Source organism: Corvus cornix, chromosome 3 (assembly GCF_000738735.6).
Source record: "Corvus cornix cornix isolate S_Up_H32 chromosome 3, ASM73873v5, whole genome shotgun sequence".
Taxonomy (NCBI): Eukaryota; Metazoa; Chordata; class Aves; order Passeriformes; family Corvidae; genus Corvus; species Corvus cornix.
Window position 1 is genome coordinate 110187907 of NC_047056.1, and position 27837 is coordinate 110215743.

The 27837-nt window shown below is 37.8% G+C and overlaps 1 protein-coding gene across 4 annotated transcripts in view; it reads left to right on the forward strand.

Moving 5' to 3' along the window:
* Positions 1 to 27837, forward strand: part of SUPT3H (SPT3 homolog, SAGA and STAGA complex component) — a 257799-nt gene that overhangs the window by 151319 nt on the left and 78643 nt on the right. For all 4 annotated transcript variants that reach the window (XM_039568417.1, XM_039568418.1, XM_039568415.1 and 1 more), the window contains exons 4-6: positions 21214 to 21300; positions 22462 to 22552; positions 24224 to 24357. In XM_039568417.1, the coding sequence (XP_039424351.1) occupies positions 21214 to 21300; positions 22462 to 22552; positions 24224 to 24357 (312 nt within the window). The remainder of the gene's footprint in view (positions 1 to 21213; positions 21301 to 22461; positions 22553 to 24223; positions 24358 to 27837) is intronic.

The following is a 27837-nucleotide window of genomic DNA, read 5'->3' on the forward strand; positions in this document are numbered from 1 at the left end:
TTGTTACAAAGCTTGAAAAGAGATATTTCCTATATTTGAATGACACAAAAATATTTTGAAGTTTTCTTCAAAATACAGAAGGAAACCTCCTCTAGACCAGGGTTCAGTGCTCTGTGTAGCTGCCTGGAGTACACAGGAGGTTGATACTTAAGTTCCTGCCCAGATCAGGCCAGGGAATTTAACTCCAGATTTCGTGCACCTAGATGAGATCCATAAAACCTAATTCTCTTTTGTTTTGGTTTTTTTTTTTCCTGTATGAATAGTTTCACTTTTTTTTGGTGAAGAATTGAGTGTCTGCTGTTGGCCAGCCGTGTATGATATGCTTTAAAAAAAAAAGAAAGTTTTTCCTGAAAAAAAAAAAAGGAAGTATTGTTACAAAGAGGAGTCCTTCAAAAAGAGAGTGAGAAAGACTTCCCATGTTTCATAGTCGGGTTTTGGCATTCAGTGGTGATGGCTGGTATCAATCTCTGATACGTATTTCCTCTAAAATAGTTTTGAAGAATGGATATTTTCAAAACAAAATGCATTTTGTCAGAAAATTGGTAGCAAATTCAGCTTATGTTACTTGTGGCCTTTCTGCTTCCATTTGGCAGTTGTGCATCTTCGTGGCAAAGATCTTGATTGTTGCAATTTTCCAGAGCATCACAAGCCCAGCTGTGAACAGGCACTGGTGTGATGCATGTGCTTATCCATGGTGCTCCCATTCTGTATCAATTCATCAAAGCCTTGCGTTTGGCTTTACATTCCTTCTTACTGACATGTCCTAGAGAGAGATATCTCTTTGTAGATAATTCTGAATTGGAGGTCATAGAAGCAAAGAACATCCTGAGTTGGAAGAGACCCACCAAGATCATCGAGTCCAACTCCTGGCCTGGCACAGGACAACTGGAACAATCCCACCGTGTGCCTGAGAGCATTGTCCAAATATTTCTTGAACTCTGCCAGGCTGGGTGCTGGGATCACTTATCGGGAGAACCTGTTCCAGTGCCTGGCCACCCTCTGGGTGAAGAACCTTTTCCTGGTATCCAACTTAAACCTCCCCTGACTCAGTTCTGGCTGTTTCCTCGCGTTCTGTCATGGGTCACCACATCTTCTTCCCCTCATGACAATGTTGAAGACCACAGTGAGGTCTCCCCTCAGCCTCCTCCAGACTGAACAAACCAAATCACCTCAGCTGCCCTTCACAAGGCTTCCCCTCCAGACCCTTCACCATCTCCATGTTCCTCCTCTGGATGCTCTTTAATAGCTGTACGTTGTTCTTTTATTGTGGCACCCAGAACTGCACAGGACTCCAGGTGAGGCCACAAAGATGATTGAGAATTGGTCATGCTAAAGCATTGGGAATATGTCCACTCCTCCTGAACGGATTGGAGATGGAGGTGCTTGAACGCACTAGCTGTGAGATTAAAAGAGTTAAGCATTATTTTACTGAAGAAATACTGCTGTTTCTCTAATAGAACTCACTTTCATTTATGCATCTCTGTGATTTATGCATCTCTGTGACTGGTTGTTTAACACTCAAAATTCAATGAATGCTGTGCGAGCTTTTCCTATTTTCTTGCCTTATTCTTTCCACCAGTGGGCAAGAGTGGTATATGTCATTTTTCCAGACTGCCATATTTCACACTTCAATTTAATTTGGCTGATAATGATTTGTTAAGCAAATATAAGTATGTAGAGCACAGGCTGGGTCTCACACATAAAGTGTTCAGGCACTTCAGCAGTTCCTTTAAAAGCCCACTCCAGCCTTATAAAAGCTGCAGGTGCAAAACAGTTTGCCTCTGTACTACTTGAACAGAAGATAAAGGTAATGTGGAACTTTATATTCAGTACAACTCTTTGACACGTGTAACGTTGTAAGAAGGGGACTGGGTTGGTGGTTTCCATCAGAAATACATGTTCTCATGAATGGGCTTACTCTTACCCCATGAACTGCTAAAGAGAAAGGACAACTAACCATGGAATGCATCAAACCTGTGACAAATACTATGTGTTAGAAATGGAAAACATGGCTCTCCTTGTATTTGAAGTAAAGAACTGTTTTTGAGGCTCTTTTGATCTCTAGTCCTCTAACTATGAAGTGATTCTTCTCACAGTGGTTACATCATTTTTAAATCTTACTTTAAAGTGAAGGGTTCTTTTTTTCAACCCAAGGAGAAACACCATATTCTTCTAATCTTCGTCTCCCTCCACTATGTAATTCAATGTATCTTTCAACAGAATTTTCTTACTTTCTTTGGGCATCCCACAAACTTCTGTTCTTACCCTGTTTCCTTTTCATCAGTGGGCTTTCAAGCCTCATCTGCTTTCAAGGATTCAATATCATCTTAGCACTGGTGTTTTGAATATTTCTCTCTCCACTCTCAACTTGTCTATGCTTACTCAGGACTGCATTTTGGCACGTTTCCCTAGAAGTACTTTTTTATCCACTGAAATTCAGGAAGGACTAAACCAAGCTCCTTATCTTTTCCCTCTTAATCTGAGAGTTGCTTAAAGCCCTAATGTTCCCCAAGACCTTCTGCCCATTTTTTCTCTGTATCTCCCTTTTGTGCCATACCTAAACCATGCTGATTTTTAGAGTCACAGAATCATTAAGGTTGGAAAAGCCCTCTAAGATCATCGAGTCCAACTGTTAACCCAGCACTGCCAAGTCCACCACTACACCATGTCCCTCCGTGCCACATCCACTTGTTTTTGGATACTTCAGGGAGGTGATTCCACCACTTCTCTGGACAGGTTCCCCTTTATAAGTTTAGAGTAGGATTTGAACCTTTTGAAGTTCAAGGAGAATATTGTGATCAAAATTGTACTTTCAGCTCAACAATATTTAACATTTACTCTGCAACTGTGCTCTAATGTCTTGACAAAACCAGGAAAAAATAAAATAATAGCAAACCCCTTTTAAACTTGGATTAATTAATTATCTTGCTTATTTCTAACTTCATGGAACATTTATTAGATATTTGTAATGATTTTTCACTGAAGATTGGCTTTTTTCAAAAGTCATTATTTGAGTACATAAATTCCCCAGGCTTATGCCTGTTGAAGTAAGAAATTTATTTTTGTCTTGGCTAACTTGAAAATGACCAAGTTCATTTTTCTCACATATTCAAACCAGAACATTTTTCTTAAGTGAAATGGGGCGTAGAACATGGCAAAAGAAAGGCTAATTACAGATAAACAATAGTAAGTGAGAAAGGGATTTATAGTAAAATATGCTTTTAGAAACTTTGCAGTACATTTTGAAAAGTAAAGAGTTTTAGAATGTTAAAAAACCCAACTTGATAGGACGTTTGAATTCAGCTGTCACAAATCCCATCACACATTGCTGGTTTTTTTCTCTAAAAAGCAGGAGTATGAAATTATACTGCATAGAGATCATGTTTTGCTAGCCAGCATTGGTGTTACTGGAAGAAATGTATGGAGGAAATGCTAAAAAATTTTGAGAATGTTGTAAAACACAGGTGAACTTTAGAAACTTAGTATCTCTGCTTTGTGGAAGCTTTGTGTTAGGAACTTGAAGAGCAAGAAGTGCGACTTAGGCTTGGTAATTTGTGCTGTGCTCATCTGCTCCTGAGCCTGGGCTGCCATTGATGTTCAGGCTGTGGTCCGGGCGTTTTGTGGGGTGGATGGCAGCTAAAGATCCAGTGCTGATGTAAATTAGCACTTTAGATCAGGTTTGAATCCAGGTGGTGGAAGGAAAGTGCACCACTCAGTTTTCCCTAATTTTGCTCACAGCTGAAACAGCCACTGATGTGGGAGGTGGGAACATGGATAGGAAAGAAAAGAGGACACATAAAATAAGTTTGAAGGGGGAGTACTGTGATTCCCTATCCCCTCATGGAAGTGAACACCTTTTAGATTATTTTCCATGACAGAGAGCTGAACTGTGGCACATTATTATTCTGGTTCAGATGGGTGGCGAGAATGGCACACTTGAAATTACAACATAAAATTGTAAACAAGCTGTTCCAGCACACTGCTGGCTACACCATTACTACAAAAAGTGAACTTGCACTAAAGCATAACTTCTCAGAAATAACACTTCTGTAAAATAATGGGGCAGAAAGTAAATACAAAAATGGAGTGCCAGGACAAGAAATCATTTCAGTCTTTAGCTCTGCTGAGACCAAGGGGATTCACTTTGTACTCAGTAAGAGTGAGTTCAAATGTTTTGCTCTTGCTGGTTTGTAGGAAGCCCCTTCTGATCTAACTATAAAGCCTAAAAATGAAAGTAATATTTCTAGACTTACTTTAATACTTGGCATTTGCAGACTAGAAGCAGGAGTAAAGGGAAATTTTGAGAATGAAGACATTTATTTTCTAGGATACACATACACATAATAGTATTGCAGCCAGAAATGCTATAGTATGCACGCAATGGATAATACATTACTAGTAGAACCTACTTATTGATATTTAGGTGTGGAATTTGTCACTTTCCGTCTAAGATAATATTACTAATATGATCAGATGCACTGCTGTAGTCTGTAGATGATAGAATATAACACTATTTCTACTTAATTAAAAATCCTTTCACTTTAAGAGGCTATTAACAAAAGTCTGTTGATCTTTTAAGCATACAAATCCACTGAAATTAAGCTAGATTTTCAAACTAGAGACTATTTCATCCCATGTCTGAATGTAACATGTTTCAAAAGAATTTCCCATTACTGCTACAGCACTCAGCTTTGTTTGGCCAAATCTATCAAAAGATCCTTTAGCCTTGCTTTGACTTTGTTTAATAAAGTCTTCCAGAGAATAGATGTAAATTCACTAAGCAACCTGATGTGCATCTTATATCAGTATCATGATAGATGATGCATTTCCTGGAGCCACAGAATGTGAATTCTCTTGGTGATTTTGTTTGCATTGACTGGAAGCCTGAACTTCTACAAATGAGTGAAGGCTGAAGAAGTGAGGAGCACCCAGATGCATTTTCTGTGCACTGTGAGATGGGAAATCAGCAGTGCAAATTACCTTTTTATATCTAGTTTCTGACATTATATGTCATTTAACAGAACATTCAGTGCTCATCAACTGACATTAGATATCACTGATCTTACCATAGGACAATCAAAGGTGGACATCACAGAGTGCTTTTTAGAATTGTTTGCACAGATTGCCATTGTATTGATTAGGTTGCAGAGGATTGGAGGGAGATACCAAAAATACAGTCTGCTCCTGACATTGACAAGTTGTGGATAAAAGCTACAAGTATTCCCCACTGGGTCATACTCCAGACAGGGTCAAGTAGTGATGTGATGACCTAGAATCAGTAAAATGTAAAGTGATGGTAGATTAATTGATTTTTATTTCTGTGCATCAGGTATTAAATTAGAAAAATGGGGAGAATGTTCCTTATAAAGTACTCCCAGGCTATAAAAATGCCACTGCAATATATACTTTTTGTGGTGGTGTCTGTTTATTTACAACCTGAAATTTTTCCTGGTGTGGGGACCTCTGTCTCAGTTCTATTGTTTTTGCCACCAATTTCACTGGAAGCATCTCTGTAAAGGAGAAACACTCTCTATGGTGCTGCCACCTCATGAGACACATCTTCTCTTTCATTCATTGGCTGATGCATTACAGTTTATTACATCTGTAAGTTATAAAGAGAAATCTATCTAAAGAGAATCTAAAAACTCCAACAGCCTTAAGTTTATTAACAATAGTAACTTGACTCTAAATCACTGTATACACGAATCCATTAAAAAGGCCTAGATTCTGGAGCAATTCTGTAAAACCTTGCGTTAGGTCTTTAGGATTTAGCTTACAAGATTTTAAGAAGGCAAATCTTAATAGATGAAATTCTGAAGTTAACTGTGAGGCATGAGCTCAACCAGTCTGCGTTTTATTGTTGGTTGCAGCATGTGGTGAGTACCCAGCACAGAGATACTCACATCTGTAACAAATAACCTTTTCTTTTTCTAAGTGAAGCTCAAACACATATTAGCACAACCTATTTATCTGAATGAACCAAGGCTGCAAATAATTAAAGAATCTACTCTGGGAATACTTACACCATCATGGAAGCTGATTTTCATTCAAGTTGTATCAAAAGAAACCCCAATAACCTTGCTCAACTCATTTTACACACAACTGCCATTCTTAGCCTCAATGCCTTGCTGTGACTAAGCCTGTTATTTTTATGCATTTATTTGTTCTTAGTGAAGGAGTTATCCTGTCCTACCTCTTGTTCTGTTCACACTGGGATGGCTGGGGTGAAGGAGCAGACCTTCTTTCTTTGGCCCCTTATTAACAGTGCCATTGCAGGCTTTTCCTCCTGATAGATACTGAGAGTATTGACAATTGTAGCAGCAGTTCAAAGATGTGGTTAGGTTGCTCTCACCTCCACCTGTGTTCTTTGTCTCTTGCAGAGCCCTCAGGTCCCGACTTTCTGTACTTTCACATTGTTGACACACTATCTTTGATAAGAATTTTAATTTTGGTGTAGCAGTAGACAGGGAACCCTATTCCAAATAGAGGAGAGGGTGTCTGTTGGATGGGAACCTGTAGAAGCAGAAGTAATTTTCTCTACTCAAAAACTCTGTGAGAATATACAAAATGCAGTCAGGCCCCTGGAGATATCTGATCCAACCCACTCAAAGGAGGACTATCACCGGTACAGGATCTGCTCAGCCAGGGCCTTGTCCAGCTCATGCTTTGGAAGCTCCACCAAAAAATTTTTCTCAGAGCCTCTCCTGTTTAACTGTTGCAGAACTGCTCTGTCCTCCCATGAGAAAAGTTTTCCTAACATCCTCCTTGATCCTTCCAAATTGCAATTTGTGGCTGTCATCCCTCATTAAATCATCTGACACTAACAAGAAGAATTTGGATCCATCATCTTCCTGATTGCTCTTCAATTATTCGTAGGCAGCAGCCTGTAATTATTTGATCGCTTTAGCTTCCCCAAACTTAGCTGATTTATTTGAATATTAGTGCCAGCAGACATTGTTCTGTTTACAGTTCATTCACATCTGAGATATCCAGATGACTGGAGTGCATTAAAATCTTTGAGTTTTATTTTCATTCAGTACAGTAGAAATAATTTTATCCAATGTATCTCTTCCATGGGTTGTCCTACCTTTGCTCCTGTTCTCAAAACATCAGTTCTTCTCAATGCTCAGTGAAAATTATTCTCCTGTTTTAGAACCATGTTTAGATTTTCCATCTCTATTTCATTCAGCACAGATTATCTTTCTTTATACTGGTTTATGTCTAAGCCTCCTTTACTTTGCTTCTTAATTTGACTTGCAAACCTAATTAAGCCTTATTTTTGGCAGTCCTTTATTCCTATACTTCTTGACTTCTCACAGTGTGGCTTTCTTGCATGCTACAGATCTTATTCCTCCTCAAAAAGCCACTGATTGAAAAGTGACTTGTTATGAATACAAGAATTTACTTTTCTAGTATTCCAGGTGCAGGTTTTGAACTGCAAAGTAGTTACTGTGTTAGCATTGTTTATGCTACTGTCTCTTAGCTTTATATTAAAATGACTGATACTGTTTGTAAAGCTTTATGGAGGTTTGAAGTTTAAATGTTTAGCTAGTTTTTGGTTTAAACGTCACTGAGAATTATGATTCTATATGATATAAGACTGGACCACTTACGCTAAGTTAGAAGAGAAATTTATTGGGCACAGTTTTTATGGTTTGCATGTCTGCTAAATCACCTCTGCATTTCACAGCTTTAGGCTCTGGGGAATATTTATAGCTTTTGCTTAGGAGTGCATACAAGTTTAGATACAACAAACTCTGAAGTTAAGCTCAGTAGGAGTTTGGTTGGTGTGGGGTTTTTCTGTATCTATTTCTGCATTATTTTGCAGCTGTTTCCTATTGCATGAGAAGAGAACCTTTAGCAGTGAAGGAGTGCTGCTAATTGGATGGGGAGGGAGGCAAACAAAGGCAAATGTCTTTGCCCATGTGCAGGGTGTGGTTCTGTGACTCCCTTGGCCTGTTTGTAAAGTGGATGTAGAACAGATATCACTGTCATGTGAACATGTAAAATTCACGTAGGTAACTTACTTTTTCCACAGTAAAGGAGCCAGCCTTGACAGCAATCCAAAAAGTGAGCGAACCGTATTAATGGACCATTTTGTCCTGATCCTGAAATCTTATCCCCTACTTTCTTGACCTGTTAAATCCCCTCAATAATCAATGTTCCTTCTAAAATTTTACCCAGCCTTCATCTTTTCTATGCTACATCTTGATCAAAACTCCACATTTTCCTTTGGATCACTCCTTCCTCATGTCCTTTAGACAAGCCTCATCCACTCTGTCATTGTGAGGACAGAGATTTCTTTCCATCTTTGTGACACCTGTGTTGGTTTGACTCACACTTGTTTTCACCCTTTTTGGTAAACATAGTTAACAGCTTGTGACTAATGTTGGAGCTCACTTTCTTATAAATGCATGAGGGAAATGGAATTGTCCTATTGTTTTTCAGAAATGAAGGTACTTTTCCATTTATTTTTCATGTGTTTTGGTGGTTTTTTGTTTTGTGGGTTTTTTTTGTTTGTTGCACTTTACCCCCTCTATAAACACTGCAGAGAATATCTCTAATAATTAGAGAAGAACGTGCATTTTTCACCCCCTTTAAACTGTGCACTTATGTAGAAACATAAAGATCTCTTCTTGTAGAAATCTGTGTTGCAGGTTTTTTTAGGAGCTAAACGATCAGAATCCTGGTGGTTGTGCTAAGGCTCAGTCTTTGCCATGGACAGAGTCACAGAATCAAGATGTTCTTTCCATCCTTGCTTTTTTGCCCTGAGACTCTCCTCTTGAAGATTTCAGTGATGTTTCTGTGTCTGTTGACCTGTAGTGCTGGCGCTTTCCTTTGTGCCTCCCAAGGGATCAAGCTAAAGGCTGGAAACACTAATTTTCCTCCTCCCCACTGGCATCACTGGCATTATCTTCTGACTCCTCTGGCACCAGTAATGGATATCCTGGCTTTGTGCTCAGCCTTTGTAACTTAGCACGTGAGCAGTTTCAGTGGAGCTGCATTTAATTACAAGATTGTACAGTTGTATTTGCAAAGCAGGGTTCTCCTCAGGGCAGGGGAAATTATTTGTCTTCTCTGCTTGGACCTGTTGCCAGTTTCCAGAGGTTTTTACAAAATACCAAGTACTTCCGTCCCTTGACATGAATCTGTGCTTCCTCTGTTTTATCAGACTCCTGGCTCAGTCAGCTGGTAGTGGTTTGGATTGACTGGACTGACTGTCTGCCAAAGCCTTTCCAGTTCATACCCAGTTAGAGAATGTGCGAGCTTAAATTATGAAGCATCGGTAGGTAAAATATTCAAAAATTCACTGTATGTGACCAGATACCTCCATAGCCAGTTCAAGTTCTGACAGTGCCCAATAACCTGAGTTTCAAGAGAAGAATAAGAAATACACACAACATTCAATGAGGTTTATGGCCTATTTTCATATTTTGCTACATTCAACAGGTGAAATCCAGATGACTTCTACCCATTAAGAAGAAGTAACCTCCTAAATTTGCCATTGAAGATTAAACTTCTTTAAATAATACAAGAGTAATGGGATTCTGTAATAGTTCACATGACTAAAAGGGCTTTTTTTATGACCACTTTCATAGACTGTTAGAAGTTTGGAAGGAGACCGCAGACCAAATACTAGGAGGATGCCATGAAATTCTTTGATCTAGAAAATTTTTGCAAACAGATTTTTCTGTCTTGTTTCATTTATCAGTCTCAAAATCTCTCTGCATCTTTCCCTAAAAACCTCTCATGTTTCATGCTCATCCCTTCCATGCCATCCATCCTGCACTCTTCAGAAGTTAACCAGTCTCTGAACCAGGAAATTGGTCTCTGCTGCCACCAGGACAACTTTTTTAAAGGAATGTCTGTCTCCCATACCACCCTTAGGCTTAGGAGGAGCTTTTCTGAACAACTTCAAAGATACTTTCCATTGTTTTTCAAATTATTTGTGAAATGCCCTCATATTTTAGTGTATTCTAATGTTGAGAAAAGATAGTATTTCCATGAAAGGTAATTTCAGAGCATCTCCACCCAAGTCAAAGTAAATTTAAATTATATGCAGGATCACAGCATTTGCACATTCATATCCCAGTTGTGGGCTGTTCATCAGTTGCCAGGTTATCTATTCCAAGATTTTAGAATTCAGTCTATCTGTTCATTAGAGTTTAAAGCCCTCCCAATTTTTTATGTCAAGAACATACTCAAGAAATAAAATGCTTTAACTATTCCAACAGTTGCATTCAATTTGAAGGATCTAGTAAACATTATGAAGCACAGCTAAGGGAAATCCCACATGGCTAATAAAGTTTTATAATAAAGTAATAGGAGATAAATGTTGAAGTTTTCATAATAGATTATCTAAATATCTCCAATGCAAAGCATTAAACAAATCAGGCCCAGAAGCTATTGTATAGTTTTTGAACTATCTTCAGAATCTGAATAAATGTAATAATTTTCAAACTATTGATGTTCTGGCAGAAATGTTACTACTTTTCCTCTCTATTGTTATCATGATTACTGTTCAGACTTTCAGAGTACATTTTATGTGTTTTTTATGTTAGCAAGATCTTTCTACCTCCCAGTAGTTTGATTTTAACCATTTTCACATTTTCATTAAAACTGTCTTTTAGTAAGAGGAAGTGTAGTAATTTATCCTTACAGGGATGTTGTGACTCAAACACTCCCTTCCCTTCCTGTTGCTTGATCCAATGTAATTAAATAATAGATTTCATTTCATAACTTTGCAGTAGCAATAAAGAGGAAATTATGTTCAGAAGGCATGTTTATTTTTTTTCCCCAGCCTTTTCATGGCTTAAAAGTGATTCTTTCTTTTCGTGCTAAAGTAATGTGAAGCAGCCTTTTCAAACTTATGTCCTTGGGAAATGAATGTTAATTAAAGAATGAACATTAAATAGGAGTTAGGAAATCGGGGCCTTTTTCAGACACAAATATCTGTTCGGATTTTACACTTATGCTCCTTCATGGTGCTTTCTTTTCTCTCTCTGAGCAAAGCTCCCTCCTTTTTGCTTTCTTTGATTTTCCCAAGACAAAATCTGTCACATCCATGCTATTACCTGTACAATTTACCTTGTTTGTTGTTTTTTTTTTAAGCTCTGAGAATTATAATTCATACCAATGTGTAAGAAAATACAGCAAAGCAACACATACTTAGAAAAATTTGGACTTCCTTTCCTCATTTTTACAGGGAAGTGGGTATGCCTTGGACTAGGACTATTGTTTTCCCTCTATTTTTTCCTTTATGTTGGATTAGAAGATTCTTGGAAGAAAGTACTTACAGATTTAGGATTTTGGAACCATTTTGAAATGTCCTGGAAAGAGGTTTCTTGATATAAGAGAAAAAAATCATAGAACTGCCTGTATTGAGGTTCATTCTGATTATGCCTCATCCTCATTGACATTAAAGATTACAGGACAGGATGAGCCTTTCTCCAATGTACACTGCATATCTTGTTGTTGAAAAAGTATTAAAACTAAATGGTTTTGACTTTTTTTTTACTGATAATTTGGATACATCTTGCATGGTGACACCTGAGTATCAAAATTCTGAAGGCAATATAATGTACCTGAAGCCAAGACACCTGTGTGGTCTCTCTGGCATCCAAAACCATTTAAATCCATAGTCCTTTACATCTCTTATGTGTCTCACTATTTAATCTGAGAGATCCTACAGCATTTACTTGTAGTTCCCATCCAGACTGAGAAGCTCCCACTTGGTTGGTGTGTGCACTTGAGCAGATGAGAAAAAAAAAGTTCAAAGAAAGACCAACGTGAATCATTTCAGGTAAAATCTTTTAACATACAAAGTCTTCCATAAACCAGCATGGTATTTCCTAGCATGAACACGATGCATATCTCTCCAGGGCTGTGAAAATTTCTAGAGCTAAGAGAAGAATTATTATTTTTGTATTTTGTATTTTTGATGTTTGTATTTTTGTTTGAACCTGAATCCTTTTTTTCTCCTTTTGTCTCCAACTCTAAATCTTCAAAGCAGTGTCTTGCTTATGTTCTGAGATCTGATTTTTTAAAGTACGTTTTTATCCTTCATTGCACCACGGAGCAGAGCCTGGGCCCTGCTCTAAGCCCTCCCTGCAGACAGGAACAGACAGGGATGAGGGCCCCTCTCAGCTGTGTCTCCTCTTGAGGCTGAACAGCCCCAGCTCCCTCAGCCTTTCCTTGTCAGGGAGATGCTCCAGTCCCTCCATCATCTTTGTCACCCTGTGCCAGCTCTGCTCCAGGAGCTCCATGTCTTTCCTGTCCTGAGGAGCCCAACAGGAGCTCCTGAGGACTGTATACAGCACTTCAGATGCCCCTCACCGGGGCCAAGCAGAGGGGCAGGATCACCTTCCTGACCTGGTGGGAATGCTCTTCCGGATGCCCCCAGAACACCATTGGCGTTGGCCACAGTGCACGCAATGGCTCAGGGACAGTTAGTTGTCCCCCAGGACCCCCAGGTCTTTCTGTGCAGAGCTGCTTTCCAGAGGGTCAGTCCCAGCCTGTACCAGTTCCAGGGGTTTTTCCTCCTTCCTGCATTTGCCTTTGTTGAATTTCAGACAGTTGCTCTCTGGCCATCTCTCCAGCCTGTCAAGATCCCCTGTATGCAGAGCCCTAATGGTTGCCAGCTCTTCATAGCAATACTTCATTACCCTGAGGCTTCCTCTAAAAGCACTTTATCTCTGGGCTTGGAGTGGGTAAATACATGTCTTATTTTCCCTGTCTCAAACAGTGACACCTGATTCCAATTTGCTGTCATATGGAAAGGAAGAGTATTTATTTAGTGTTCTGGTGAAACTAATATAAGGCAATGATTATTTTCCTCTGTGAGCAATGTAAGGATACATGATTTAAACAAATGGTGCTCTCAACAGCAATGGGAGAAAGGAACCTGTTTATATTAGATGGTCTCTCAATCAACAGAGAACAGGGGTTTTTCTGCTTGCAGCCTTGGAAGCTGTGTAAGAATAATTGTGAGTGGTGGTTTCTTCTGGGATTTGAAACTAAAGGACAGGAAGCTGGGGGATAATGTAAACCTCTGCTGCTTTGCATGCCACAGTAATGTTAGAGAAAGAAAAGAAATAGAAATAACTGATGGACAGGAAATAAATCTGAGTTAATAAACTAAATACTAAAAAATAATATTATCTTCAGTTCTTTAGAATAGTAAATTCTAATTGATTTTTTCTTTACTAAAAGAAATTTGAATGCACTTATTGATAAAAAGTTTGCATGTTCTTATTTTTTAAAAGTAACATTTAGTAGCATAAAGGCATTCCAAGATGTAACTTAGATGCAAATAGTAGTTATTGTTAAGATTCTCCACTTGTAATATTTATAGTGATACTGCTGTGAAAATGAAACAGCCCCTTGGGAATGTTTCAGTCCAAATCTACTTAGTTTTATTTTAATTTGGACTAGATGACATTTAAAGGTCCCGTCCATGTCCAACTATTCAATGATTCTACAATAATTTCCTCCAAAATTTCATAATTTATATAGTTTAGATACAGGAAAATTTTATGTCAGTGATCTACAATGGAATGGTACCATTTATCTCAGTATTTAGAATATCCTGGCAATCCTAGAATAGGGACAGTAAGTGACAGAGGACATCTACACTCATTTCTGAAGTGAGGAGATCTGTTTGCAGAGGTTGGAAGGCTTTTGGCTGTGAGAATTTTTCAGTTTCAGGTTGGCTAATGAATCTTTCATATCTATAAAGTTCACACTTCACAAAGCTTTTTTTGCAGTCTCTTGCTCATTCTAAAGAACACTACTCCATCATTTCCACTTGAATGATATTTTTCAAGCTTGTTTTTCCTCCCTTGTAATAATAATAGATGCAGTAGAAGTTTCCAAGTTTGTTTTCTTGCCTGCTGTTACCACCAGCAGTGGGACAGAACGTCAGCAGTGGCCATCCCCACTGACACTCCAAATCTTGAATTAACACTATGTAGCCAGTGAATAATTTGACCACATTAAAACTGAGTTCAGTGAGTCTGAATACTTTTCTGTACCAAGAGACTTTATGGTTTTAATGGTGTTGGTATAAATTCACTTAGTTTGGTCAGTGTTACCTGCTATAAATGTCAGGTGTGCAATAGGGTTTCTTTTGTTTCCTGGAGAGTAGAAGAATTACAGCTATAAAATGCTGGTCCAAAATGTTGAGTTTGGAATTTGAATTGAAAGAAGGAAAAATAGGAAAAAGTCATGCCTGAAGCTTAAGTTGAAATGTAGTTATTGTTCATAAATGCATTAAATTCTTTTCCCTGTGTGACAGAAAATGGAAAAACAAGCTGTAATTTAAGAAGTTAAGCTTAAATTATTTATAAAGAAGAGATTTAGAAAAAAAATACTTTGTTTCAAGCTCATCTTTTGCAAAATAGAGGTATTACTTTCACTATTTACTTAGATTCTTTTTTCCTTAGCAAACTCTTTAATATAATTTTGAAGCAATCGTTCTCTCTCCAAAAGATGCAGAAAGTAACAGAACCCAGGAACATGGTGCATTTTCCTGTTGGCCCATTCCATTACACAGGCTGACTCCATGTAGTTTTCTAAAGGCTCTGTACATATTTCTGATTTTTTCCTTCTTTTTCTTTTGTATTTTTAGAAAGATCTTGTTCATAACATGAAAAACATCAACTCAAACAAGCTGTCCATGTTCTGCCTTTGATGGTTTTTTCCCTATGAGTGTGTACCTTCTTTTGTTGCATTTTTTCTACTCTGATTGTGCTGAATATGTTGCTAAAAACATAAAGAACAAACTGAGAAAAACCCTCTGACCTTTTCTATGATTTGAAAAAGTACGTGAGGTGTGAGTCCAACGAAGAGAGATGCTGATGTCTAGATTTATATTAAATGCTCACTTTAACAGATGGAAATATTAAGAAAATATATTCATTTCATCATAGTGATCTCTAGGGCTCTTGGATAGCAGTGGTGTGGTAAAAACCATGCAGGCTGAGGTGTGGGGCTTTTTTTTGGAGCTCCTGGGGCTGACTTTCACCCAATTTCAGTCTGAAGGCAGCTGAAGGAAGGGCTGTTTTCTCCCGTGACTGGAACATTCTGTGTTCTTAATTCTGTATCATCTGCTTGTTGCCCCTGACATTGAAACTATTGAGTATTGGACCCGTAAATGTGTTCTTTATGCCTGTGGAGGGAGGGAGTCCTTGTGTAACCTGCTTATTGCCAAAGATGTTTTTGAGGTAATTCTTCAGCTACAAGGAACTGGCTGCAGACTCCAGATCTCTGGGCTGCCTGAACTGGAAATCAGGAGAAGATGAGGTGAAGCAGTTGATCTTGCTTCAGGGACTTGAGAGTAAGGTTTTAATGAAGGGACAAATACAGTAAATTATGTCCTTGAAAACAAGCTCTCAGTAAATGCCAGGGACTGTGGGGTATGAACTCATATTTTCTTATTTTCATGATCTGTATGGACTGAGATTCACTGTATGTTAAGCGTAAGATAACTCCTCTTATCAGACTCTACAGCTCCCTGAAAGGACGTTGAAGCCAGGTGGGGATTGATCTCTTCTCCCACATAGCAAGTGATAGGACAAGAGAAAATGGCCTCAAATTGTGCCAAAGTAGGTTTAGATTGGATATTAGGGAAAAATTCGTTCAGTGAAAGGGTGGTCAAACATTGGAACGGGCTGCACAGGGAAGTGGTGGAGTGACCGCCACTGGAGGGATTTAACAGATGTGTGGATGTGGCCCTTGGGGACATGGTTTAGTGGTGGCCTTGCAGTGCTGAGGGAGTGGTTGGACTTGATGATCTTAAAGGTGTTTTCCAACCTAAACAATTCTGATTCCATGATTTTCTAAAGCCTCAAAATGTGACACAGAGCTTCATCTTCTTGAGGTCACACATAATCAAATGGTGTTATATTAAATGGTCTTCAGTAAAAAAATACTTACATTTGAAACTAAATACCTAATAAGAAGAAAATTGATTGTCTTTTAACCTGCAGATGGACATTTTCTGGTTTAGACAGCTTGTGATGATTCAGTCAGTCTGGTTAACCCTTGTGCAGTGATCTTGAATCATTACCTGTCGGAGTGCTCTAATGGACTCCAAAATGTAATTATCTCCCCAGGATGTGCTAAGTGCATAAAGCACATCTGTTGCTGCCTGTTCCGAGCTTCCCCTCCCCCTCCCAAAGACACATGCTCCTGCCCATGTGCTCTGAGCTCCTTTGTTCCAAGCGCGGCAAAAACCAAATGTAACTCAGACTCTTCAGCAGTGTCTGATTGGCCGCTCACCCCGGGTCCGCCCCCAGTCCTCCCCTTTCCCCTTCTCCGAATAAAGATGGTCGAGGGGAGGCTCCGCCCTCTCTCTCAGCTCAGCTCCTTTCCTGTGAACATCTCTGGTTGTCTGTCTCATTTGAAAGCTTCTAACTGCAGGGAATTGAGTGAGCAGGGAGCTGTATTTCTCCCTCTTTGCTTCTGCTGATGGTATTTGCTCTGCAGCTGATACAGGTACCGATTTTAGAGCTACTAAAGTGCTAGATCGCCCGTGCTACCTCTCAAGGCTGCTCGAGGCTTTCTAAGGCATTGAAATACAAGCGCTAGCTGGTATAAAGCTGAAAAGATACCTTCCACGCACATCCCTGTGCTGACTTGTGGAAACAAATTCAGTGTTTTCCCTCTGTGTGTGTTAGAATGAGAAGTTCAGGTGTTAGCATTAGCATGTGAGATACTACATGGAAAGGTTGAAGTGAAAACCTCTTCTATTTAGTTGCCTTCATGAAAGTATGGAGATGCTCTGTGTGCAATGTATTTACACGACATTCTCTTATCTCAGAATATTATTTGGTAATTTTATAGTTACGTCGTTTTTACCTGGAAAAGGTGAGAAAATAGGACATTTTAATGCATATTTAATAATAAAACAACCTTCCTGCCTCTGAAAAAAAATTCACCCAGGTGAACTATGATCTAATTTTCTTGTATAATGGAAACAAAATCGTAGCTCCTGCAGCATTATTCTTGGCTCCCAGCAGTTCCAAGGCATGCAAACATCACCACTCCAACTCCGTCCTGCAGTTTAACTGGAAGGATTATGTCACAACACAGTATGTTTGTTTTCCAGCTTTTTGTCTGTTTGTCCATCAAGACGGTTTTGTAGAAGAAGTATCAGTGATTGTTGACTTTGGAGGTAGTGGAAGAAAAAATAATTATGGAAGAAAGAAAAAAGCAGACAGTCCCATTGAAGTAACTGTGCTTCTGTCACAGGAGAATGAATACTCCTTTCAACAAATCTATAATTTGCAGAAGTTGCAAAAAGAAAATAGCTGTAAGGTGACTGTTAACATACTTCAGTTCATCCTGCCAAGAAAGTTAACTTCATAAAGTCATTAAACCCATGATTACATTTTAAAATATTATTCCCCAGCCATTTCTTCTTAAGCTTTAAAATACAGTTACTATATATACTACCTTCTTTGTAATGGGAAAAATTGTAAAATACACTTATTTTTCATAAACTCCTAATTATTAACAGAACTATTTGCGCTCCTATAGTTAAAATCATTTCAACACTTCCGTTATTTAAACTTCACTTTTAGGGGTTCATAATTCTGCTGTAATAAAAAAATATATTCAGACTCTGAGGTCTCAAATATTGTTTGCTGGTATTAGGGAGTTTAGCCTGTTTTTCTTAAAAAAGCTGAGTAATTTGGATTGTTTGCTGTTCTTCAATATCATCCCAAATATAATATTATGTAACGTGGACTTAACAACTTCAAAACTAAAAAAAATTAGGAGAAGACGAGTATGTTGGAACACTGCAGCCCCAAATTCTGTGACTGGTGCTGAGGCTTGGAGAAGGGAGATGGTGGGGAATTCTTGCCATAACTGCTCCGTCGCCATGTGGTAACCTCATATATGAAAACTTCCTGCAGCATTTACATCCCACCCATCATCTGGAGTCACGGGCAGTGCTGCTTCCCGAGTGAAACGCCCCCGTGCTCCCACTGCAGCCAGGGGTGAGGCACCTCCTGACTTCAGGGCTGTGGAGCTGAGAAGGGCTTCTCTGGAATGACAAATGCTCTGGGTGCTCGGAGATGGATCGGTTCTGTGGCACAGCTTCCTGAAATCCCCCTTCATCACGTAATGACTCAACAAGGCCTTCAGCTCTGGAAATTAAGGAATCAGGGCTTATTGCATATTAATGGCAACTCTGGGACGGTCAAATAAGACAGTTTGTTATAATACTAATTATAGCAAAGCACTCACGTTGTGGTTTGAATGAGTCAATTATGTGTGTGTTAAACTATAAATACATCTTCCCCCCAGCCTCAGCTGTGTGGGACGTAATTTTTATTTAATTGCTTGGATACATATTTACCTGAGCATACCCCGGTTTCCCAGGTAAATATGTGTACCAATGTAGAACTCATTATGGTCTGTTTGGATAAATAATCCATATTTTATAACTGTACAGGAAGTAATTATTTTCGTACTTTGCTTTCTTTAAGCCAAAGAAATTAAATGCTGTGTGTCCGTTCCTTAAAATAAAATAGATGCAGAAGTCGAGGCAATATGAGAATAAAGTTTTCATTGTTTTGGTAGAAACTGAGGATATTATTCCAGATTTTGATCTCATGTTTAGCCCAGAATAACTCCATTAAAGTAAACAGTGTTATTCAGGATTTACTTAGATGCAAATGGGACGTGAATTTGGCCTTTGCTCTCCCTTCCTTCATTGCAAGGCGCCTGCAAGCAGCTCAAACACAATCTTTGCTATAAATGTCATTGTCACGTGCTTATCATTTGTAAGAAAAAGGTATTTCAGCTACACACAGAAATTAACATAGCTGAACTTTATGTCTTAGACAGTCATGGAATGGTTTGGATTGGAAGGGGCCAAGAGATCATCCTTATGAGTGTTCAGGAACTAGAGTGTGCTTTCCCTTTGGATATTTCTGCCATTGTTTTACATGATATTTGGGAAAGCTGTGTTGTGTTATCACCATGCTAAGGTCAGGTTTTTTAACACTTTTAAGCTCAGTGGGGCCAAAATCAGCCTTGGCATAAATCCATTAACTGCAATGGATTTACACCAGAGAGGGATATTGGCTCGTTCTTGGTAATTTTTTTTTTTATCCAACTCTTTATATTTTAAGTTAGAAACATAAGTAGCTTGTGTGCCCTCAAACTAATCAGAATAAGAAACAGTTTTGCTTATGCCAAAAAATAGAGCTATCGTTTTTCACATTCTTACATTTTTCAAGTGAGATTATGTTACTGTGACTTCTGAATTCCTGAAATCTCTCTGGTCTCAGTGACTGCAAGGGCCAAGAGAGGGTTCCAAGGGGAAAATCCGAACCTCTTCATGCAGCTGTTTTGTATTGTGCGTACGAGATACAGTTAACGTTTTGTGTGCATGTGATTAGTGTGGAAAAAAATTAATGCAGTCCAGTATTATGATTTATGGACTGAATCTTTTGCCCACTGAACACTTGCCAAAATGAAAATTTTTCCCCCCCCTTTCCCCTTCTTTGGATATTAGAAACAGCTACTGTTTTTGTTGATCTTTTTAACTTCTGAATAGGCCTATTTCAAGTCATAGCAGCATGGGAGCTCAGATTAATAATATACTTATTCAGCCAGTGATACTGAGTGAAACCATTGCTAGTGTGAGTATGAAGGATAGGATTTCTTTAAATTATTTTCAGGTGCATTAATGCATTTCTAAAGAAGAATATAAAGATATTCAAGCATAAGTTAAATTGCTGTTTATTGATCATGTTACAGATGTGTATGAATTTTAATATCAAGAATTTTTGAAGGTTTCTCTTCTTTTGATGACTTTTGTGCTGTGCTCACTGTCAGTTTTCCATCAGAGAGTTAACTAGGCTAAGGGCAAAAAGCCTTAAAAATTAAATCTTGCTTTTTGGACAATGTTTTTTAATTTAGAGGGTAAAGTGCATTCCATGCTGTGGAGCATCCCTTCTATCTCAGCCAATATAGCATTATGTTTTACACTGAAAATGATTGTCCACAGAGGTGGTGAAATCCCCATCCCTGGAAAAATTAAAGGTCAGACTGGATGGGGCTCTGAGCAACCTGGTCTAGTTGAAGGTTCCTGCTCATTACAGGGGATTGGACTATATGACCTTTAAAATTTCCTTCCAACCCATTCTATGATTCCATGATCACCTGATGCCTGAATGAAAGGCTCGTGAGGTGAAAGGAGCAAATCTCATTGAGTCCTTTCGTATATTTGGGTTGAGCCTCATCAGCACAGCACTTTGATAAGTATCAGCTGTGCAGATAACCCAGGTTACAAGGATTCTAACCCTGTTCTGGTTTTGTGTGATCCATTTGTTTATAAAATACCACAATTTCATGCACCTACTGAAAGCTGATGTACTTAGTGCCTTACAAAGAGATTTTTGGTCTTTACAGTACAATTTGAGGCATTTGTGGCCTTTGGAGGCACTGTCACAATGAATGTGAGGGCAGTCCATTACTTCACACTCCTTTGGCCACCTCTTACCAATTTTTGTGTCATTCCTTGCTTAATCCCATCTTTATCACTTCCACAGCTGAATGGCCTGGTCTGCTCAATAAAGTTTTTCAATTTCTTCATTAATAGAGTCGGTGTTCCTATCAGTTAATTTTCTTTCTCCCAAATGAAATAAGAGCATGCCTAAAAAAGTTCTTCATGTGAATCTGGTTTGTACTAATGCTAAGTCAAGTAAGGGTAGAGTTTCTTTCAAAAAATACTTAGGTAAGCTGTTTAAAATTAATATTTGTTATTCTAAAAAATTGGGAGAGGGATCGGCCACCCTTCCACAGTTGCAGATAAAGTGCTATGGCAAGAATTTGGCATTTTTACATTGCCTGAGAGAATTATATGTTCATTTTCTGTGCTAAGAGAAGAAAAAAAAAAAAAGAAAAGGGCTGTAGGACTTTTTAAAAGCAGTCATTTTAAATATAAACAAAAAAGCTTTTGCTTGAGATTTGTCAAAGGTCTTTCAGGCTTTTCATAAAATTGTTATTCACTTCTTGGCGAGCAAGAGTTGAGTGAGTGACACCTTTGAGAGTCCCAGCTTGTGTTTTAGTGCACAGCTTGTATTTTGCTGTGGATGACCATGCAAAATATTAGCTGAATTCATTTGAAACAAACTCCAGTGAATAAAGTTTTTAACACTGAAAAAGCCATCCTAATTTATTCATTTATTTTAGTTGCAGCAAGCAGCTGAAGTTTCTCAGATGAGAGGAGCCCGAGTCATCTCAGCTGAAGATCTCCTGTTCTTAATGCGCAAAGATAAGGTACAGTAATTAGCCAGAAATTTCTTATTTAATGTAGTCAGCTGCTTATTATGTCTTCAAGTGCTTTCTTAACCTGTGTAAAGGAATCCATCATCATGAATAGCTTTATTTAAAAGTATAGCTGCTCTGCAATTGTATTTGATCGAGCACATTATAATCATTCTATAATATCTGAAATAATATTTGTTTATTTCCTGTTGCTTCAATTATCAATTGATTTCTTTTTCCACAAAGCTCTAGGGTGGATAATGTACCTTAGAGCTCAAAACAATTTCTTAATAAGTTATAAATATTGATCCCTATCTTTTATATCCCTTTAATTAAAACTCAATCATTCTGATTTCCCCCTGGTTATGAAGGGTGTGGATGTGACATTTGACGGTGTCGCTGTTACAGTTTTGTAATTTAGACTGTCTGTAAATCCTCTTTATTTTATTTTCTAGTATTTTTCCTGTGCTTTATCCCACTACAATCCCCAAATTTAGGACTGGCCTTGTTTTCTCTGGATAGTAAGTAGAGCAGGTCAACAAGGGAAAAAAATTAATTTTCTCTCCTCAAATTTAAAAATAATTAAAAAACTGTCAGCTGTTTTTAATTACATTATTTATTCTTCCTTTATCTTCTTTTCTTCCTTTGTTTTTCTCTCACCATTTTCTTTACTCTTTGTTTTTCTTTCCTCATTCTAAAGGTGAAACCTAATGACCAAAACCATTTCAAAATTAAACCCCACTAAAAACGTGAAAATAAATTGCAGTTTCTTTATCTGATATGGGCCGTAAGACTGTACTCTAAACAGCAATTAATATGGAGTCAAAGTTCATGAAAATGTGCATTTCTAGGCAGTTTCCAAATTAAGCAAACATTTTGGAGTGCCCTAAAGAAGTCCAATTGATGAATTTCTCCTTTCTGAAAGTGAAACTCATTTCTGTCTCACAGCAAACTACCAAGGAGCTCAAATAAATATTTGATACAGATTTGCTACTGTACTGAGGTACTTTCTATATATGAATTTTCTGCAGAATTTAAAATTACAAATATATTAAAAGTTATATTTACTGAGTAATGTGTTACATGTTTGTTATGTTTGTGTGTTACAAAACTTATTAAATAAGAAATAACTATGTAATAGTCATTAATATAAATGTGTTCTTTTTCTCACAGAAGAAGCTTCGAAGGCTACTTAAATACATGTTTTTTCGAGACTACAAATCTAAAATTGTCAAAGGAATAGAAGAAGATGACCTCCTTGAAGGTAGAAAAAAAAGGAATTACTTAATTTGGGAGAGGCTTGATGTCTTGCAAAAGTGCTGAACAATTCAATGCAAAGTATTAATGTCTTGCTTGACAGAGACACAAAAACAATCTCCTTAAAGGAATTTTGTTGAAAATCTCTGCTTTTCAATTTGAAATATTGTGAATATTTGCATCTACCATCCAGATGAACAGTAAGACTGTTTAATGTCAGAGCTCTGTTGAAGAAACTGGTGCTGATTAAAGGGCTTATTGATTTCAGCATCTGTATTTTAAATGCACCACCTGCAATTGAATGGACATTTATTAAATTATTATCAAAAGGTTTTGACATCATTTTTTAAAAAAAACCCCTTATAATCTGAAGTCACTGAGCACTAATATATGACTTGGGTGGTTTTTTCCAGTGTGGTTTAACTTTTTATACTTTGAATCTGTAGTTTAAATAATGGAAAACACTTTTGTTTCTGCATTCCATGAGGAAGTGACAGATTTTTTAACCAATGCATTTAAAGGAAAAGCTCTTTGAATTAAAATATATTAATTTATGCCATATAATTTCCTGGTTTAAAGTTTTGTTGATTTATATTGATATTAGAACTAACATTTCCTTGTAAAAAGTTAAAACTTATCATAGCAAATCTAAACCTTACCATACTGTTATAACATCTAGCAATGTCCATACACAACTTTTTGTATTTAACTTATTTCCTTTCTCAGAGCCTTTTATTTTTTTTTTTCCCATACAATGAATTCTTTGTGTTTGGTTCCTCTGAGCATCCACACTGATGCTAGGTAAACATTGTGCTTCTTGCTTTGACTTCATCAAGCTGTGAATAAGTTTTTGTCAGCTCATTTGAGATTTAATTTGCCTGTCGCATTTTATTTTCGTGTTTCGTGTGTGTAAGCAATCTGGCAGTACAGCTTCTTACCTGACAGCTTTGGGGTTTTAATACTTTAGCTTGTGTCACTACTTAAAGCAAATAAACGATTTTCCTAAGCTTTTTAGATGCTCATGAAATGCTTCCTAAATAGAGTTTATCCTGGAATTAAAAAGTGTATTTTCTAGTGGGCTTTGGTAGTTAAAGCCATTAATTTGCTTTTGTGAATTTAATGCCTTTATAGCTACTCTGCTGTTTAGAACAACAGAGATCATCTTGCCAACATTCTGCAGGTTTTACTGCAGAGCAGTGGTCCATCACCTCTGGAATGCATCTTAATGCTCATGTTAGGGTTTGTGTGAGGCTGTAGGTAATGAGGATGTAGGTAATGAGGATGTTCTGCATGTGTTCAAGGAAGAACATTTCCTCAATACATTCTGCTCTATGACTCAAGTTCTTCCTACCAAAGAGGGGTTGTTTCCTCTACAGCTGTGTCCACTGTGGATTCTTTGGTGAGAAATAATGATATATGGGCAGCAGATTAGTTTTCTCTAGATTACGAAAAACTACTTGCATGTACTGAAAAATACTAAAGATGATGTTTTGCTATTACTGCAGCAGAGCAGTGACATCAGCTTGTTCAGGTAGCACAGCTTGTGTGAGGGGGACAATAAGAACAGGCCTTTTCTGCTCAGTGCTGATTCTAAAACATGTCACTCTGAGAGACATCAACTGATGTTTGGAGAAACCAAATAAGTTAAGTTTGTTGTTCTTTGCTTGTCTTTGTGAAGACAAATTCAGCAATAACACCAACAAGCGGCAGAAGCTGGCCCAAGACTTTCTCAACTCCATTGACCAGACTGGAGAGCTCTTGGCCATGTTTGAAGATGACGAGATTGATGATGTCAAGCAGGAGCGGATGGAGGTAATTCCTTTCTTTTACTGATACCCAGCAGAGAAAACTGTGAAACATTTCATACATCGTGCTGGTCTGATGCCTTTTTCATGCAGCATATTAAATCATTGTTGCATGTTTTTTCTTTTGCCCAGATGGTCTAAAGAAATCCTATTTCCATATTTTTGCTATTCCTTCAAATGTTTCCTGATATCTAAGCACACATGCTGAGAAGGAAGATTACAGAAGGGTAGTTATGGATCTTTCTGTCTGCTGTGTATTTGTATTTCCTTCCTGTTGAAAGAAAATTCTATTTATAAACTTTCCATGCACATTATTCATAACAGTATTTTCCTTTTTCATTATTTATCTCCTTAGCAAATTGTTTCAACAGCATTTGAGTACTCTTGATATAACACAGCTTACAGATCAAATTAAAATATTCTGTGCAAACATGCTTGAGTATAAACTATTCTCTCTGTCCTTTTGAGTCCTATTTTCTGGTCTATGCAGTTATGAAAAATTCTGTCTACATTACAAGAATGCAGTGCCACATCACTCTCATAAAGCTAGGTGAGATCAAGAAGCAGTGTAGCTGTGTTAGCATGGAAGTCTGTGTTTTTGGCTAAATTTTCTGTGGGTGGGCAAGACTGCCCTGTTTTTGGTAATCTGGTCCACAGTGAATGCAGAGAACAGTCCTTGGCTGCTCCTTGTGCTCCATTGCTCAATTCTTCCTCATGTCTTCTGTTGGCAATGAGATGTCAAGGGAAAAACACTGCTGGGAGCACACTCACAATTCCAGACATGTATAAGATCCAGTTTCCATCCATTTTTAGACATCTGCAGAGTGGACATGACTGTTGTCAAATTTGGTATTTGTAGAGTGATTTCTATACCTTTTCAGTGCTGGAAGCTGAGGGCTTTGGTTTGAGTTTCCTTTCAATGATGAGGTGGCTCATGTATTTGGTAATACTTCTTTATTTAATATTTGGCTATTAGGGCTTCACTTTACTTTCAGTATTTCAAGGAAAATTCTAAGAAATAATGGATTTTTTATCCTGTTCTAGTTGTAATTCTACTTTCTTTCTCCTTAATGGAGCTTCTTTTCAGAACTGCAGCATTCCCAATCTGCTTTCTGCTCCTTTCTGCCCTGTAATGAGAAGAAATCAAAACCTAATGAAGAACCACTTCTCTCTAAGAATTTCATTAGAAATAGGTCCCATTTCCCCCCAGCTGAGAACTTGTGTCATTGAGCAGTTGTACCTGTACCTGTACCACTGTTTGTATTTTGGAAACTGGTGGTTTCTTTTCTTCAACCTCTTATTTATTTATGCAAAATGTTATGTTTTGCATAAAGGCAGGCAAATCCTTTGAGCTTGTACACACAGAAATAGATAACAGCATTCTTCTGAATGAATGGATTATGTGCTTGACTTTGCAGTCTCTTCTGTTGTTCCAGTATAGTATTTTTCTGGTCTAAAGAACTACACAAGTTGGTAGAAGTATGAAGTTCTCTGTTGTAGACAATGGCAAATCTGAATCTGTGTTTGTCTGTCACGAAATGTGTGTCTGTAATCAAATATTTGCCTTTCATCTGACCATATGTTTTGGTTTTTATCATGGTAATTCATGAACTCTAGTGTGTGTGTGTATTATACATAAAAAGTGATTCTTCTCTTTATTGCTTGAGTTTACTACATTTTGTGAACTCTTGATCTGTTTCCATGTTAAAAAAAAAAAAAAATCAAGATCTTATTTTAGAATACATTCATGAACTGTATACAGGTATGAAGCCAGTATTATCTATTTTCTTTCTTATTAGTCTGTAATGACAAAACATGAAAGACTGTTTGAAACATGCTACTCAAAATGTTTAACATATTTTTAACTTTGTTTTGTTTGAGATGTTGTTGTCACTTTGAGGTGGGTGGAAAGGAATCAAAGACAGTAGGAAATGCGATCCATTCCTAAAGGAAGAGTTGTTAGTGGATGGGCTAATCTCCTGTATCACATTTTCTTTCATTAGATTGTTTAATCCACACTAAATTCTGGAGGAAATCCAATAGACATTTTAACAGGGTTTTTTAGGGAATTAGTGTACTTAAATAATGAACTGCAATCTAAAGGCATTTTAGGTATCCTTTTAGCTATCAGTTACCTCAGAAATGTGTGGTTATCTTGGTTTGGACAACTGTAAATTTCAGTTTCACTTTGCCTTGGGCCAAAATCATGCTGAGCTGTCCAGAGTAGATGATAAACATATATTTCTGATGTCATTATGGGCTAAACAGGATGTGATTGTTTAGCAGTATGGTTTCAGTTATGATACAAAATGCAAATATTTTTTATACTCATTCCTTTTAAAGCATTTCATAAAATTAAAGCTAAGCCTTCGTGTGATTGCCTGCAGTGCTCTGAGGTCCATTCCATATCTGCACCACAGAGAAGTCAGGAAAGCTCTGGGGCACTTTGGGACATTACGAAAGGGGAACAAACAATTCCGCACTTCTTTGGCTTAAATACACCCACCAACACTGTCATATTAAAAGGAAAAGACACTCTTCTAGGATTGTCTATAGAATTTACTGGTGTATCCCATGGTTTTAATTTGAAGCAAAGGGGCTGTCTCTGGAACAGTAAGACCAGCAATGTGCAAAGGGACATTGGTCCAGGGTGGAATACTCTTCAAATACAGGGCAGAAATTCAGAAAAAATTCACACTACTTTGTCATAACACATGGTTGTACTATCAATACACTGTTATAAGATGACTTTTTATAAAAACGGTAATAATAACATTATGTGATGGCAAACCAGCCAACTGTATTAGCAAAATCAAAAGAAGATAAAAACTGCAACAGCACCTCTGTCTCACTTCATACCAGTTCCTATCCTGCTCTCATGAGACAGCAGTGGAGCACCAGTGAAACGCTGCTCCTCAAAGTAAGAGCATTTATAGATGGAATAAATGATTCTCATTCCTGGATATAACTGAACTGTGCATGTGAGGGAGAGATGGATCATAGAACTTGTCTTCATAATGTGTGCCAGTCTCTTGAGAATAACAAATGCAATAGCAATCTGCCCACACTCTTTTTATTGCACATGTTGGGCTGTGGAATATCCAGAGCTGGTGGTGCTCTGAAATTTGATTTCCCTTCCTTTGCCTATGACAGAATCCACAATAACTGACACCCTGCAAGAGGATGGCAATTTGGCTTTCCTCCGTCTCTTAAAAATCATTTAGAGAGGAGAGGTGGTATTCCTGTGGGGTATGGCTGAATTGGTGTGGCAAAAAGGCCCCTGTTCATTTAAAATCTTTTAATTTTTCCTTATTTTGTGGTTTGAGTAGAGATGGAGTTTTGGGTGCTTGTGTCCTTATGTTGCTTCTCTGAACCTCTCAGGTTCCTGACCATAGTTAAACCAATTGCAGGTTTGGCTGTGATTTTGTGAGTGGTAACTCCACTTCTGCTGGTTTTTTTCTGTGGGAACCACCATCAGATTCTCCAT